At 45.0% G+C, this 14,629-nt stretch overlaps 1 protein-coding gene across 1 annotated transcript in view; it reads right to left on the bottom strand.

The window, feature by feature from the left end:
• rheb (Ras homolog, mTORC1 binding) overlaps positions 1-13,284 on the bottom strand; it is a 128,568-nt gene extending 115,284 nt beyond the window's left edge. Inside the window, exon 1 of the mRNA XM_038798445.1 lies at positions 12,895-13,284. Within this exon, the coding sequence (XP_038654373.1) occupies positions 12,895-12,946 (52 nt within the window). The 5' untranslated portion in view covers positions 12,947-13,284. The remainder of the gene's footprint in view (positions 1-12,894) is intronic.
• Positions 13,285-14,629: the final 1,345 nt, after the last annotated feature.

Below are 14,629 nucleotides of genomic sequence, written 5' to 3'. Positions count from 1 at the left end.
GTGTCACAGTTGACTGACGATTATTTTAGGTTGGGGGGGGGGGGGGGGGGGGGGGGGGTGTGGATTGAGTGAGGGATGCGAGTCACATACTAAGTGGAGCGGAGTCCACAAAAGATCAGCCTGATCTTATTGAATGGTGGAGCAGGCTTGAGGGGCCAGAAGGCCTACTCTTGCTCCTAGTTCTTATGTTCATAAAAGAGTGCAACAAGAGGCAGCAGGAGAAAACGAAATTGAACTGGAGGCCTGGATGATCAAGACAGGAAAAAAAAAATCATGCGCATTTTGGTGTAAAGCAGGAGAATGTAGCCTGCAAGCTTCAATTAATTCCCCTCTTATTCCTGAATTTTTTTATAAAGCTCTTATTTGAAGCTTGAACAAGTGCCACTACCATCATGTAAAATGTGCTGTTAACTATTTAAATAATAAAGGCTATCCCAGTTCAGTCGTAAGCAAAGTCCTTCAGGAAATTCGACCTCCACCCTCAAAAACAATATTTCTAAGAGGCACTGGTGGCCAGTTGTGGGGCAATGAAAAAGCCAACTCAGGAAAGGATGATCTTCAGCACAAGGTCCGAGTAGAATAGATAGCAGTACAGAGTCATCAGATGATAAACCCATGATAGGTGGTACCATGTTTAAAGGACACACTTGGAAATAGCTACAAGATATAGTTTGCCTTAAGCCCAAAAGGAGGCATGATAGAAAAAGCGTTACAAGAAATGAAATCCTTATAGGAGTACATAAATAATACAATGGCCCAAATCTTCCAGTCTGGATAGTCGGAGATGCATGTGAGGAGCCTGCAAAGTCTTGACATGACGACCACATAGGAATTGCCAAGTCGACTTCCGCTGGACAATTCCCTTGCTACCCGGGACCCTCGTAAATGTCTCAAACTTCGAGTTAGAATTATAGAATTCCTGCAGAAGGCAGCCATTCGGCCCAGTGAGTCTGACCCGGCCCTCTGAAAGAGCACCTTGCCTAGGCCCAATCCCCCACCCTATCCCTGGAACTGCACCGAGGGACAATTTATCATGGCCAATCCTCCTAACCTGCACATCTTTGGACTGTGGGAGGAAAGCAGAGCATCCAGAGGAAACCCAAACAGATACAGGGAGAACGTGCAAACTACATAGTGACCCAGTCGAAATCGAACCTGGGACCCTGGGGCTGTGAGGCAGCAATACCGACCACTGTGCCACCCTGGAGACAGAGACTTGGGGCAGCTCTGATATACATACCTGAACAGTTACCCAGGAAATGTTAGATAGGTTAAAACATCAGGCCATAACTTCCTGGCTGCCAGGCGTCACATTTAGGAAACACCCAAAGATGCGTTGGGGAACAAACCCCTCTTTGCAGTTCCACATAAGGGTTTTCTTGGCAGTTGCCCAGATATGCTAACTTCCCCTTGACAATCACGCTGAGCTGGGAACCATCCAGCAAAGCAATTTAAATTTAAATTCAGATGGTTCTACCAGTTTTACCCTCAGTTAATGATTAGAAGGACAAAAGTACTTTTGACTTCAGAGTAACTATTTTAAAAGACCCAGACCCACATGGGAACTACACCCCCCTCCCCATTCACTCATTGTTTACCCCCCATACCAATCACTTAAGTGTTCTCCACCTCAAACATCCCTGAGACCACCTACACCTGACCATATTTCCTATCACACCCTCTTCCCCGATCATCCAACTACTCCCACCAACCAAACCCACCCTCCCATCTAAATCTCCACTGCCACCAGTCTACCCCTGCCCTGAGCAACTATCTACCACCCCCCCAACCAACTACCCTCTCAGACAAACCTGCCACCTCACATCCTACATTACCCAAATTACCCACTTATTTCATCCTACCCTACCCATTCACTAACATTCAAAGTGGACCTTTAAACTTGCCGAAGGCAGCCGGTATAATTCCTCCCGACTCTACTCCCTTGCAACAGAACTCTGAGGAACATTCCACATTTCTGGGAAAGCCGGGCTCAGAAGACACGGCAAGAAATGGGGAGCAGTGTTGAGTTGGGGAAAATTTTGAGTAGGGCACCATAGAATTTACAGTGTAGGAGGGCATTTGGCCCATTGAGTCTGCACCGGCCCTTAGAAAGAGCACCCCACTTAAGCCCACACCTCCACCCTATCCCCACCACCCAGGAACCCCACCTAACCTTTTTTTTGGAAACGAAGGGCACTTTGGCATGGCCATTCCACCTAACCTGTGCATCTTTGGACTGTGGGAGGACCCAAAGGAAACTCACGCAGACACAGGGAGAATGTGTAGACTCCACGCAGATAGTGACCCAAGCCGGGATTGATTGATTGAATAATTGTCACATGTACCGAAGTACAGTGAAAAGCATTTTTCTGCATCCAAGGGAACATACACAGTAGATAAAAAGAATAATCGACCAAGTACATCGACAAACTGTTTGTTACAGTGAGGAACAAGGGCCAAACAAAGCAAATACACGAGCAAGAGCAGCATAGTCGTGAATAGTGTTCTTACAGGGAACAGATCAGTCCAAGGGAGAGTCATTGAGGAGTCTAGTATCTGTGGGGAAGAAGCGGTTCCTATGTCTGGATGTGATTGTCTGCAGACTTCTGTATCTTCTGCCTGATGGGCGGGTCTGGAAGAGGACAAAGCCTGGGTGTGAGGGGTCTCTGATAATGCTGTCCTGCTTTCCTGAGGCAGTGGGAAGTGCAGCCAAAATCAATGGGAGGGTGGCAAGCTTTTGTGATGTGTTGGGCTGAGTTCACCACACTCTGCAGTTTGAGATCTTGGGCCGAGCAGTTGCCATAACAAGCTGTGGTGCAGTCGGATAGGATGCCCTTGATGGCACATCTGTAGGTGTTTGAGAGTTGACGCAGACATGCCGAATTTCTTGAGCTTCCGTAGGAAGTAGAGACATTGTTGGGCTTTCTTGACTGTTGCAACATGAGTGGACCAGGACATACTGTTGATGATCGTGACCGCGAGGAATAGAAAGCTATCGGCCATCTCACACCATTCGTAGTCTACGAAGCTGTAGTCTACGAACAGCAGTCTGACGTATCATAAAATCTACAGTGCAGAAGGAGGCCATTTGGCCCATCGAGTCTGCACCGGCCCTAGGAAAGTGCACCCTACTCAAACCCAGTCTCCACCCTATCCCCGTAACCCAGTAACCCCACTTAAGCTTTTTTTTGAATACCAAGGGAAATTTAGCATGGCCAATCCACCGAACCTGCACAACTTTGGACTGTGGGAGGGAACCGGAGCACCCAGAGGAAACCCACGCAGACACAGGGAGAACGTGCAGACTCCGCACAAACAGTGACCCAAGCCGGGAATCGAACTGGGACCCTGGAGCCGTGATGTAATTGTGCTAACCACTATGCTACCGTGCTGCCCCTTAGTGTCCTTGTTGTCGAGGTGTGCGAATGTTGATTGTAGGACCAGGAAGACAGCATCTGCTGTGGATCGGCTGCGGCGATAGGCGAGCTGCAATGGATCAAGACCGTCTGGGAGGTTGACATTGATCTGCTCATGACTAGCCACTCAAAACATTTCATGATAACAGATATCAGGGCGACCAATTAGTAGTCGTTGAGGGACGCTACCTTGTTCTTCTTTGGTACTGGTATTATGGTGGTCTTCTTGAAGGAGGTGGGAACGTCAGAGCAAAGAAGTGAGGTGTTGAAGATGTCTGCGAATACTCATGCCAGCTAGTCTGTGCAGGATCGGAGTGCTCGCCCAGGGACTCCGTCGAGGCCCGTTGCTTTCCACGGGTTCACTTTCAAGAAGGCAGATCTTACCTGTGATGCTGTAACAGTGCGCATGAGTGTGTCCAGGGCTGTTGGGGCGGGTGGCACTGATGTATTGGCTGTCTGTTCAAAGCAGGCATAGAACTTGTTCAGATCATCGGGTAGAGATGCTCCAGCCCCACAGATTCCGCCTGGCCTTTCTCACTCCATAGGTCTCCCAGTTCTCTATCAAGAATATGCCAGGAAGTCTGGACAAACTTCTAACTCTGGACAAGCTGACAAAGACCATCAGGTCTCTTTCAAGATGAATTAAACTCCCAGAAGCAACAACTCACCAACTGAGTTGTATTCAACTGCGTGGGACTAGATCAGCCCAGACCTACTTGAAGTGTACAAGAGTATACTTCTGGCCGGCAGCAGTTTAAAACTCATGAAGAAAGGCATCATCATCCTGGTCTACAAGCAGAAAGGGAAGGATATCAGAAATCGTCAGCTCATTTCACTGCTTAATATGAACTACAAAATAATTTTCCTGTCTGAGGTCATTGCCAATCAAGTCATATATGCTCTAGAGTTAAAGCTGATCAGACCTGTACTGAACATGGCAGGGAGATCTCTGACAGTTTGAAAGCAAGTCTGGAAAGAGATGCAGTGGCTTTTGTTGAGGTTCCGTCTGAGCAGTTCTGTAACTCAGGACCCAGTGTCCTACAGGCTGTTTTCAGGGATACACACTTTGGTAAGCTTTAATAGCAGACACTTGGAAAACAGTGGCAGGATCAGACAGAGTCAGCATGGATTTACAAAGGGGAAATCATGCTTGATAAATCTACTGGATTGTTTGAGGATGTAACGTGTGGAGTTGATGATAGGGAACCAGTGGGGATGTGCTTTATTTGGACTTTCAGAAGGCTTTCTATAAGGTCCCGCATAAGAGATAAGCGGAAGTAAGGCCATTCGGCCCATCGAGTCCACTCCACCATTCAATCATGGTTGATTTCAACTCCATTTACCCGCTCTCTCCCCATAGCCCTTAATTCCTCGAGAAATCAAGAATTTATCAATTTCTGTCTTAAAGACACTCAATGTCCCGGCCTCCACCGCCCTCTGTGGCAATGAATTCCACTCAGCCTTGCACACACACTTGACATCAAACGCCCTCCAGGTACCTGCTTTTGGCACCAAATCACAGAGCAGTGTTGCTTCCATTTTCCAGCTGCTGGCAAGCAAGGCAAGAGGACTGTGAAGATGAAAGGTTTCCTTGAAAGTAAAAGACAGCCAGAGACTCAAATAGGCAACAAAAACAGAACACACTGGACAATCTCAGCAGGTCTGACATCATCTGTGGAGAGAAAAGGGAGCTAACGTTTCGAGCCTGCGTGAATCTTTGTCAAAGCTAGGATAGGCAGTTTACCAATTGGACAGGACCTCTCTACTTGTTTCATGATCATACTTTTTGTCATTTTATCTCTCCTACCTTGATCCTTCCCTTTTATTCTTTCCTCCCTTCCCCCATTTCCTTTGCTCTGTATTTACTGAAAAGCTGTTAAATCTTTAACATCCTCTAATTCTGATGAACAGGTCACAGAGTTGAAACATTAGGCATTTCTCACTCCATAGGTCTCCCAGTTCTCTATCAAGAATATGCCAGGAAGTCTGGACAAACTTCTAACTCTGGACAAGCTGACAAAGACCATCAGGTCTCTTTCAAGATGAATTAAACTCCCAGAAGCAACAACTCACCAACTGAGTTGTATTCAACTGCGTGGGACTAGATCAGCCCAGACCTACTTGAAGTGTACAAGAGTATACTTCTGGCCGGCAGCAGTTTAAAACTCATGAAGAAAGGCATCATCATCCTGGTCTACAAGCAGAAAGGGAAGGATATCAGAAATCGTCAGCTCATTTCACTGCTTAACATGAACTACAAAATAATTTTCCTGTCTGAGGTCATTGCCAATCAAGTCATATATGCTCTAGAGTTAAAGCTGATCAGACCTGTACTGAACATGGCAGGGAGATCTCTGACAGTTTGAAAGCAAGTCTGGAAAGAGATGCAGTGGCTTTTGTTGAGGTTCCGTCTGAGCAGTTCTGTAACTCAGGACCCAGTGTCCTACAGGCTGTTTTCAGGGATACACACTTTGATAAGCTTTAATAGCAGACACTTGGAAAACAGTGGCAGGATCAGACAGAGTCAGCATGGATTTACAAAAGGGAAATCATGCTTGATAAATCTACTGGATTGTTTGAGGATGTAACGTGTGGAGTTGATGATAGGGAACCAGTGGGGATGTGCTTTATTTGGACTTTCAGAAGGCTTTCTATAAGGTCCCACATAAGAGATTAGCATATAAAATTAAAGCACATGGGATTGGGGTAGTGCATTGAGATGGATGTAAAACTGGTTGGCAGACAAGAAACAAAGTGTATGAATAAACAAGTCTGTTTACAAATGACAGCGTTACTAGTGGGGTGCCGCAGGGATCAATGCTAGGACCCGAGCTACTCACAATATATATTAATGATTTAGCTGAGGGAACTAAATATAATATCTCTAAATTTGCAGATGACATAAAACTGGGTGGGAGGCAGAGCTGCGAGGAGGATGGGCTGTGGAGGGTAGAGTTGCTTCAGTGTGATTTTGAAAAGCTGAGTGAGTGGGAAAATGTATGGCAGATGCAATATAATGTGGATGTGAAGTTATCCGCTTTGGTAGCAATAATGGGAAAGCAGATTATCAGAATAGCCATAAATTAGATTGCGGGGTGGGGGGGGGGGGGGGGATGTGCAATGAGACCTGGGTGGTCTTGCACACCTGTCACTTAAGGTGCATGCAGGTGCAACAGGGCAGCACGGTAGCCTTGTGGATAGCACAATCACTTCACAGCTCCAGAGTCCCAGGTTTGATTCCGGCTTGGGTCACTGTCTGTGCGGAGTCTGCACATCCTCCCCGTGTGTGCGTGGGTTTTCTCCGGGTGCTCCGGTTTCCTCCCACAGTCCAAAGATGTGCGGGTTAGGTGGATTGGCCATGATAAATTGCCCTTAGTGTCCAAAATTGCCCTTAGTGTTGGGTGGGGTTACTGGGTTATGGGGATAGGGTGGAGGTGATGACCTTGGATAGGGGATAGGGTGCTCTTTCCAAGAGCCGGTGCAGACTCGATGGGCCGAATGGCCTCCTTCTGCACTGTAAATTCTATGTAAAAAAACAGGCAGAAGGCAAACAGTATGTTGCCTTCATAGCAAGAGAATTCAACCACAGGTGCAGGGATGTCTTGCTGCAGTTATACAAGGTCTTGATGCGACCACACCTGGAATACTGTGTGCAGTTTGGATCTCCTTATCTGAGGAAGGATGCTCTGGCTATAAAGGGAGTGCAGCAAAGGTTTTCCAGACTGATCCTGGGATGGCAGGAGAGACTTATATGAGGAGAGATTGAGTGAGTTAGTTAGATGGTGGTGGAATCCAGAACCACTGTCTGAGGATACGGGATAGATCATCAAGGACTGGGATGAGAAGTTTCTTCACTTTGGAGTGGCAAGCCTGTGGATTTCCCAATCACACAAAGCAGTTGAGGCCAAAACACTACATTTTCAAGGAGTTCAATATCGTTCGAGGTTAAAGGGATCACAGGATATGGGGGGGGAAAGCAAGAACAGGTTACCGAGTTGGATGATCAGCCATTATCATAATGAATGGCAGCGCAGGCTCTAAGGGCCAAATGGCCTCCTCCTGCTCCTATTTTCTATGTTCTGCCCAAAACCTGGTCTTCCAGTTCAAAGAGCTCTCAATGTGTTGCAGACCAGCACATTCCAAGGACAACATGTTAAACGACGCACTAACCTGAGACAGAAGCTGCAAAGGCAGTGGGAGGAAATACCACTATCCAAGGCCATAGTACATCAAAAGGTGATGACCCATGTAAACCCCCCAGGCTTTATGGTTAATAGAATGTTTGACATGAAATAGAATTTTACACGGTAAATATAATTGGAAAAGCAGAGTGCAGCACCTCATGTACTGTATTGGAAGAAACCTATCTATATTACACTATTTCAAATTTGAACTGTTATATAATGTAATTCTACAATTTTATAAGTAGATTTTTATTGGGGGTGGGGGGGGGTTTTCTCTCTCCAAAGGTGCTGTCTGACCTGCGAAGTATTTCCAGAATGTTTTGAATTAATTTCAGATTTTCAGCCTCTGCAGTTTTTGCTTTCACACATTCATTCTCCTGGCTGATGAGATGATGGAACCAATCTCCAGGTGCCATTAGAACACCCAACTGCCAAAATACATTTACTGTGGGAATAGCTCCCTCATCAACTAGTTTTGCCTCCCTCCCATACAGCTGAGTCTTGCTATAATGGAGAAATTAGACTGCACATGTTAATCGATACTGGGATTCAAATCAGCCTAATTGCAAATCCTATTGCTCAGCTGCTGGGCCTGCCAAGTCACCCCACAAGAGATCTCTTAAATGTCAATCCCACTGTTGATGGGTCTCTAACCTTGCAGAATAATCAGAGAATCATTTCCAAATAATTTTGCAACAGCATAACAGTACCACTTTGTGAATAAAAATGCTTAACCGAACAGTTATAGTTTCCAACAGTGTGAATGCTCTTCACTGACCAAAATAATGCCGCAAGTTGCCCTTAAGATTAATACAAATTTTGCAGGCTGAATTTAATAACATTACTTGCATTTGATTTAACAAATCTAAGTACTAGATTTTACATTTAAGTAACAAGAGCTAAAGAAGTACTTAAATAATTTAGCTTGCTGCACTCCCTGCAAAGATTAGTCAGCTATTAATTACAAATCATACTCTAAATATTGTTTTTAATGGGAAAAGAACTTCCTTGATAACATTAGAAACAGCCAGAGTATAAAAATCAACTGCATTACAAGAATGCCGCAGATAAGCTGAATCCTAATACCCACAATCATCAGAAAAGCACCTCAGTGGATCAGTTTACCATATAACTGGAGGCTCATAATTCCAGTTTTGATTTTGAAAAATGATATTCGGATTATTTTTGACTCTTCAAGCACCGGTCCAAAAAAGAAAGAACATTGAAAATGTTCAAGATCTCAATTTGACGTACATGTTAGGGGTATTCAGTAACAAGTACAAGAGAAAAAAGGCATTACACTACAGGGCTCATGGGTGGGATGGGTGTAATATGTTCGCATGGATAGAGGATTGGCTAAAACAAGAGAGAGATTCAGGGTAAATGGGTCATTTTCAGGTTGGCAAAGTATAACTGGTAGTCAGAGATCAGTGTTAAGACCTCTACTATTTACAATATACACCAATGACGCAAGAAGGAACTGAGTGTATCGTAACCAAATAAGATACAAAGAAGGTAAGAAATGTGGTAAAGGGATCTTGGTTTCCTTAGACATGAAGTTAGCATATGGGGGCACATCATGTAGCTGGGAAGATAATTGCAAGTCAGCCATTATTGCAAGGGAAATGGAATATAAAAGTAAGGAAGTCTTGCTAAATTGTACTAGCAATTAGTGAGATCACACAGAGAATACCACAGACTGTTCTGATCTACTTATTTAATAAACACATTTGCAATGGAGAAGGTTCACAAGGTTGATTTGGGATGAAGCAGAAAGGTTGAACAGGTTGGGCCTAAACTCATTGGAGTTCAGAAGAAAGCGAGTTATTTTTGAAACAAGAGGTGTCAGGGTGAATGCTGCAAGTATGTTTCTCCTCTTGGGGAAATCTAGAATTGGGGGTATACTTTCAAAATAAAGGGGTCCCCATTTAAGACAGAGATGAGGAGGAATTTATTCTCTTGAGGGTTGTTAATCTTTGGAATTCTCTACCCCAAGGACAGGGGAGAATGGGTCATTGAACATCATATTCAAGGCTGAGTTAGACACGTTTTACACTGATGAGGAAATCGAGGGTTACTGGTTACACTGCAAAGTGGAGTTAAGGGCGAAGTTAGATCAGCCACAATCTTATTGAATTGTTCAATGAGCTACCTGGCCTACTCCTATTTTGGACGTTATGTTCCGTCTCCTTAATCCTCAGAATATTGAACAGAAAAAGGAAGTGAGAATTTCTGGGAAACCAAAAGCAGCACTGAATTCAATTTTCTACCAGAGAATAATGCGCTAAAGAGCGCAAAATCCAGATAATTTGAGATTAAAAAAGGAAGAGTTAGGTAAGAAATATTCTGAAAACAGCTAATTACAGCCGATAAAAGATTCTGCAATCAGTGAAAATGAAAAATGAAAATCGCTTATTGTCACGAGTAGGCTTCAATGAAGTTACTGTGAAAAGCCCCTAGTCGCCACATTCCGGCGCCTGTCTGGGGAGGCTGGTACGGGAAGTGAACTGATATTAATTGCATCTTAGGTGAACCAAAGTAATATAGATACTGCAATTTACTGACATTATAAATCCCAGCATCAATACAGTTCAAAACACGAAATCTAATACCACCTCGAAACCAATCATGGGTCAATTGTCAACAGTTCGTCCTCTCTATCTGTCACACACATACAAAAGCAGGTCATTTTCTTTTTAAAAACACAACCAACAGACAAAGACCAACAAGTTGGGAGTACATTTCAAGGGCATAATTCAACTCAGGGTTGAGGTGACATTGTAAGCAGTGAACAGGCAGTTTATCAATGTCACATCAATGGCCTTGACTATACATACATTCACACATTTACCAATGCTCCTTCCTATACACTTCTGTAGCTCAAGTTGTTATGCATTCAACTCAACGAAATATCTTTCAAAAATGCAAAAATCACTTATTACAGTTAGAACATAGAACATACAGTGCAGAAGGAGGCCATTCAGCCCATCGAGTCTGCACCGACCCACTTAAGCCCTGACTTCCACCCTATCCCCGTAACCCAATAACCCCTCCTGACCTTTTTGATCACCAGAGGCAATTTATCATGGCCAATCCACCTGACCTGCACGTTTTTGGACTGTGGGAAGAAACCGGAGCACCCAGAGGAAACCCAGAGAGAACGTGCAGACTCTGCACAGACAGTTGGTAAGTTGTCAGCTCTGAGCTTGGCATGACACAAGAAAAGCTGACGTTGCCCATCTTCCATCGGGAAAATCTGCACTGCTATAGTAGCAGTGGCAAAGGTGACCAAGCCCTCACTGAATAAACCAGTTTCAGAGGCGCAGGAATTCTTTTCTGCAACAGAAAAAATGCCTACAGCTCAAAGTCAGAGATCATAGGGAAATATAACCTTGTTGTTTAGTCAGAAGCGACTCATAATTCCAAACACCACCGCTTCACAAAAACACCAAAAATTACAGCCTTTTAAGAAGTCAATCCTTTTTCCCCCACATCCAGAATTCACCCCAAACTCTGGATGCTCTAAATATATCAAAATGAAACACTACACAAGACAATCGCAGCATCAAAAACATTTGCCTTGTAACACAGAACATACAGTGCAGGAGGCCATTTGGCCCATCGAGTCTGCACCGACCCACTTAAGCCCTCACCTGCGTAACCTGAAAAATTGAAAATGATAGAACTGCCAGTATAACCAGCCTATAATAGCATCAAAACCTTCCTCGCTTTTCAACGCCTCCCCGGACAGGCGCCGGAATGTGGTGACTAGGGGCTTTTCACAGTAACTTCATTGAAGCCTACTCGTGACAATAAGCGATTTTAATTTCATTTCAAGGCAGTTTTTTTTCTGTTGGCCGTTTCATGGTAAATCTCGATCTACCAACAATCCTCAATTTGAAATTGTGCAGAGATATCACATACATTTGGTTTCCCCCGATACTGAATAGCCATTGCTGCCATGATAAAATTACCCTCATTGTTTAATTAAAATAGATTCCAAACAATATAATGAAAAAAATTACAAAATGAAACGGTGGAGTGAGAGATTGCTACATCGAGGCCAGGTGCAGGGTAAAAAGCCCATTTAAAGTAACAGCCATTTCCAGAAAGTAAAATGCACCACTTTTCACCCACACTTCTGAAGTTAAACCAAAACATTGCCTAGAATCATCTGTTTTCAAATCTGAGCCCACATACCAAAATAAATGAAATCGATTGTTGGAAAAACTACTTTAAACCCCCCCCCCCCCCACACACCAAAAAAAAATGCCCATTTATGGAATTAAATATTTTGTTGAAAGACATTCCACAAACATGCACAAATTCCGGGAAACACGAGCTCTTTCTAATAATGCTCGTATCTCTGTACCAGCTGGCAGGGAAACGCTAAAACAAAGCTGGCGACAGGGGGGAGGGGAAGCTAAGGACAGTCATTACGCGAGATTAGGTTTCCCAGTGAATTCCTTTGTGAATTCAAGCTGATGGAACAAACCAGACAAACACTTTTAACGTGCATCATTCACTGACACGCCATGCAAGAGAGATGTCCCCTGTCCCCCCCCTCCTCCCTCCCCTCAAAAAGGAAAGAAGAGTCTGTCGTTGCAGGAGACGAGCTAGTCCAATAAAGCCTCTCCTCTAGAGAGGAGAGAGAGAAAATACCTTTAAAGTTGTCGCCGGCAAACTGGAGGCAACGTTATTTACTACAACCGGTAACACACCACCACCACACGGTGGTTAACCAAAGTAGAGGAGGAAGGGAAGTCAGCCATTACACGAGGTTAGTTATTCCAGAGATTTAATCTCAACACACACATTAAAAATGGTTGCAAGATCCTCCAGGACAAGCAGTAACACTGTGAAACGATGAGTTTAAGGGAAAGACAAGATATGTTTTTTTTTTGTTGAAAAAACAGCTGCAAGAATGTGGGGAATCATTCAGCTCCCTTACACAGATGCACGAAGGTTAGCTTACACCACAAGCGATGAGTTTGTGGAAATAGATGTTTCAAAAAGATGCCAGGTCTTCTGCGTCCAGCAACGATACGGGGAATGCAGACATTGGTGAGGGATAAAAATTACTGGTCAAGTTTTGCCCACAAGCAGTGCTGTTCCCCTTCCTCCAGAGCTGCCTGTCCTCGGCGCCCTGTCGTCTGCACGGGTGCCCAGGCCAACCAGGAGTCGCCAGATCTTGGTGGGAAGAAGCAGGGATCAATGTTTGCCAGCGATAAATGAGCCAGAAAGAAGCCGCACAGGGCTTGGAGGAGGCTGTGCCAAAGGAGCCTTTTACTCACCCACTGATCGGTATCCCAATATCGCAACCTTACGGGACTTCGGCTGCGGCATGTCAACAACGTGGCTCGAGCCCAAAGAGAAAACAAAATAATAAATTGGGTAATTTATTCCTTTAAAAATTCTTCAACACCAATTACAGGCCGGCGACCCCCTGGAGGAAAAAAAATCCCAAAAGGGGAGGGGAAGGAACTTATTACTTCAATAATTAAAAATAAACTACATCGATCTATTTTCTTTTGAAATAGATATATAAAGTTTGGAAGGGTGATTTGGGTCCGGCTGAGGGCTCTATCTGGAAGGTATTCGCTGTTTTGGGCTCGGCAGACGCTGAGTGGCGCAGCTCCCTTTTCCCTCCTCCCCTCTCAGTTCCCTGACCAGATTCATCCGGAACCTTCCATCCGGCTGCACCCGCCCCCTTCGCCACAGCCCATTGGGCCAGCTCGGCCTGCCCGACGTCAGCGCGTACATGCCTGTTGGCCGATTGACCTGTCAGTCATCTCTACTCCTCCCGCGGGCCGGCCGGAGGGGGAGGGGAGGCGGGGGAAACAACTGGTTACCTGGCAACATCCAGACCTGGGCTGGTCTGCTCCCTCCCCCTTATCCGCCCGCATTGGTTGCTGGGAATTGTAGTTTCCCTGAAGGCCTCGCTTTAAAACAAACATTTGCTGCCAACAGCAAACTTAAAACAAAAAAAACTGCCGGTTATCCGCAGAAAGGCAAACTGAAAGCTAAGATAAAACTGGAAATGTTTGGAAATCTTGATTTTCTTTTTCGTAAGAAATTGGAGCTGGAGCAGGCCATTTCGCTCTCAAACCTGTTATGCCTTTTAATAAGAATAAGAATCTTTATCTTTATTATTGTCACAAGTAGGCTTACATTAACCCTGCAATGAAGTTACTGTCAAAAGCCCCTAGTCACCACACTCCGCGCCTGTTCAGGTACACACAGGGAGAATTCAGAATGTCCAATTCACCTAACAGCACCTCTTTCGGGATTTGTGGGAGGAAACCGGAGCACCCGGACGAAACCCACTCAGACACGGGAGAACGTGCAGATTCCACACAGACAGTGACCCAAGCCGGGAATCGCACGTGGAACCCTGGTGCTGTGAAGCAACAGTGCTAACCACTGTGCTACCGTGAGTGATCACATAATGGGTCCGTTTAAGAGACTTGGGGCATTTCAGGGATATAAGTTGAATTTGGGGATAGGCGAGTATTTTGTGGTGTCTTCTCCAGGGGTGGAGGTTGGAGTGGAGTGGTTGCCATTTCAGGTGGCAACAACCCATTTCAGGTATTTGTGGGTGTGGTGATATGTCTGTACACATCAATATATATAGTTGTCTGTCAATGCACATAGTTATCGGTATGACCTCCGACCAACAGGTGAAGTTAGAGATCTATCACGTGACTGGAGATACCCAGCAGTTGGTAGTAAGTTGTACAAGAAGACAGTTGCATTTAGAGTAGCTCCAGGAGAATTCATTGAATTAATTTAGTAGCCATGATGGCATCATGGTAGCAGTGGTTATTACTGTTGCTTCACAGCGCCAGGGCCCCAAGTTCCATTCTCGGCTTGGATCACTGTCTTTCTGGAGTTTCTCCCCATGTCTGCGTGGGTTTCCTCCAGGTGGTCTGATTTCCTCCCACAAGTCCCGAAAAACGTGCTGTTAGGTAATTTGGACATTCCAAATTCTCCCTCTGTACCCGAACAGACGCAGAGTGTGGCGACTCG

This window comes from Scyliorhinus canicula, chromosome 5, assembly GCF_902713615.1.
Source record: "Scyliorhinus canicula chromosome 5, sScyCan1.1, whole genome shotgun sequence".
NCBI lineage: Eukaryota > Metazoa > Chordata > Chondrichthyes > Carcharhiniformes > Scyliorhinidae > Scyliorhinus > Scyliorhinus canicula.
The sequence above is the reverse complement of the archived record's forward strand: the minus strand, read 5'-3'. Positions and strand labels throughout refer to the sequence as shown.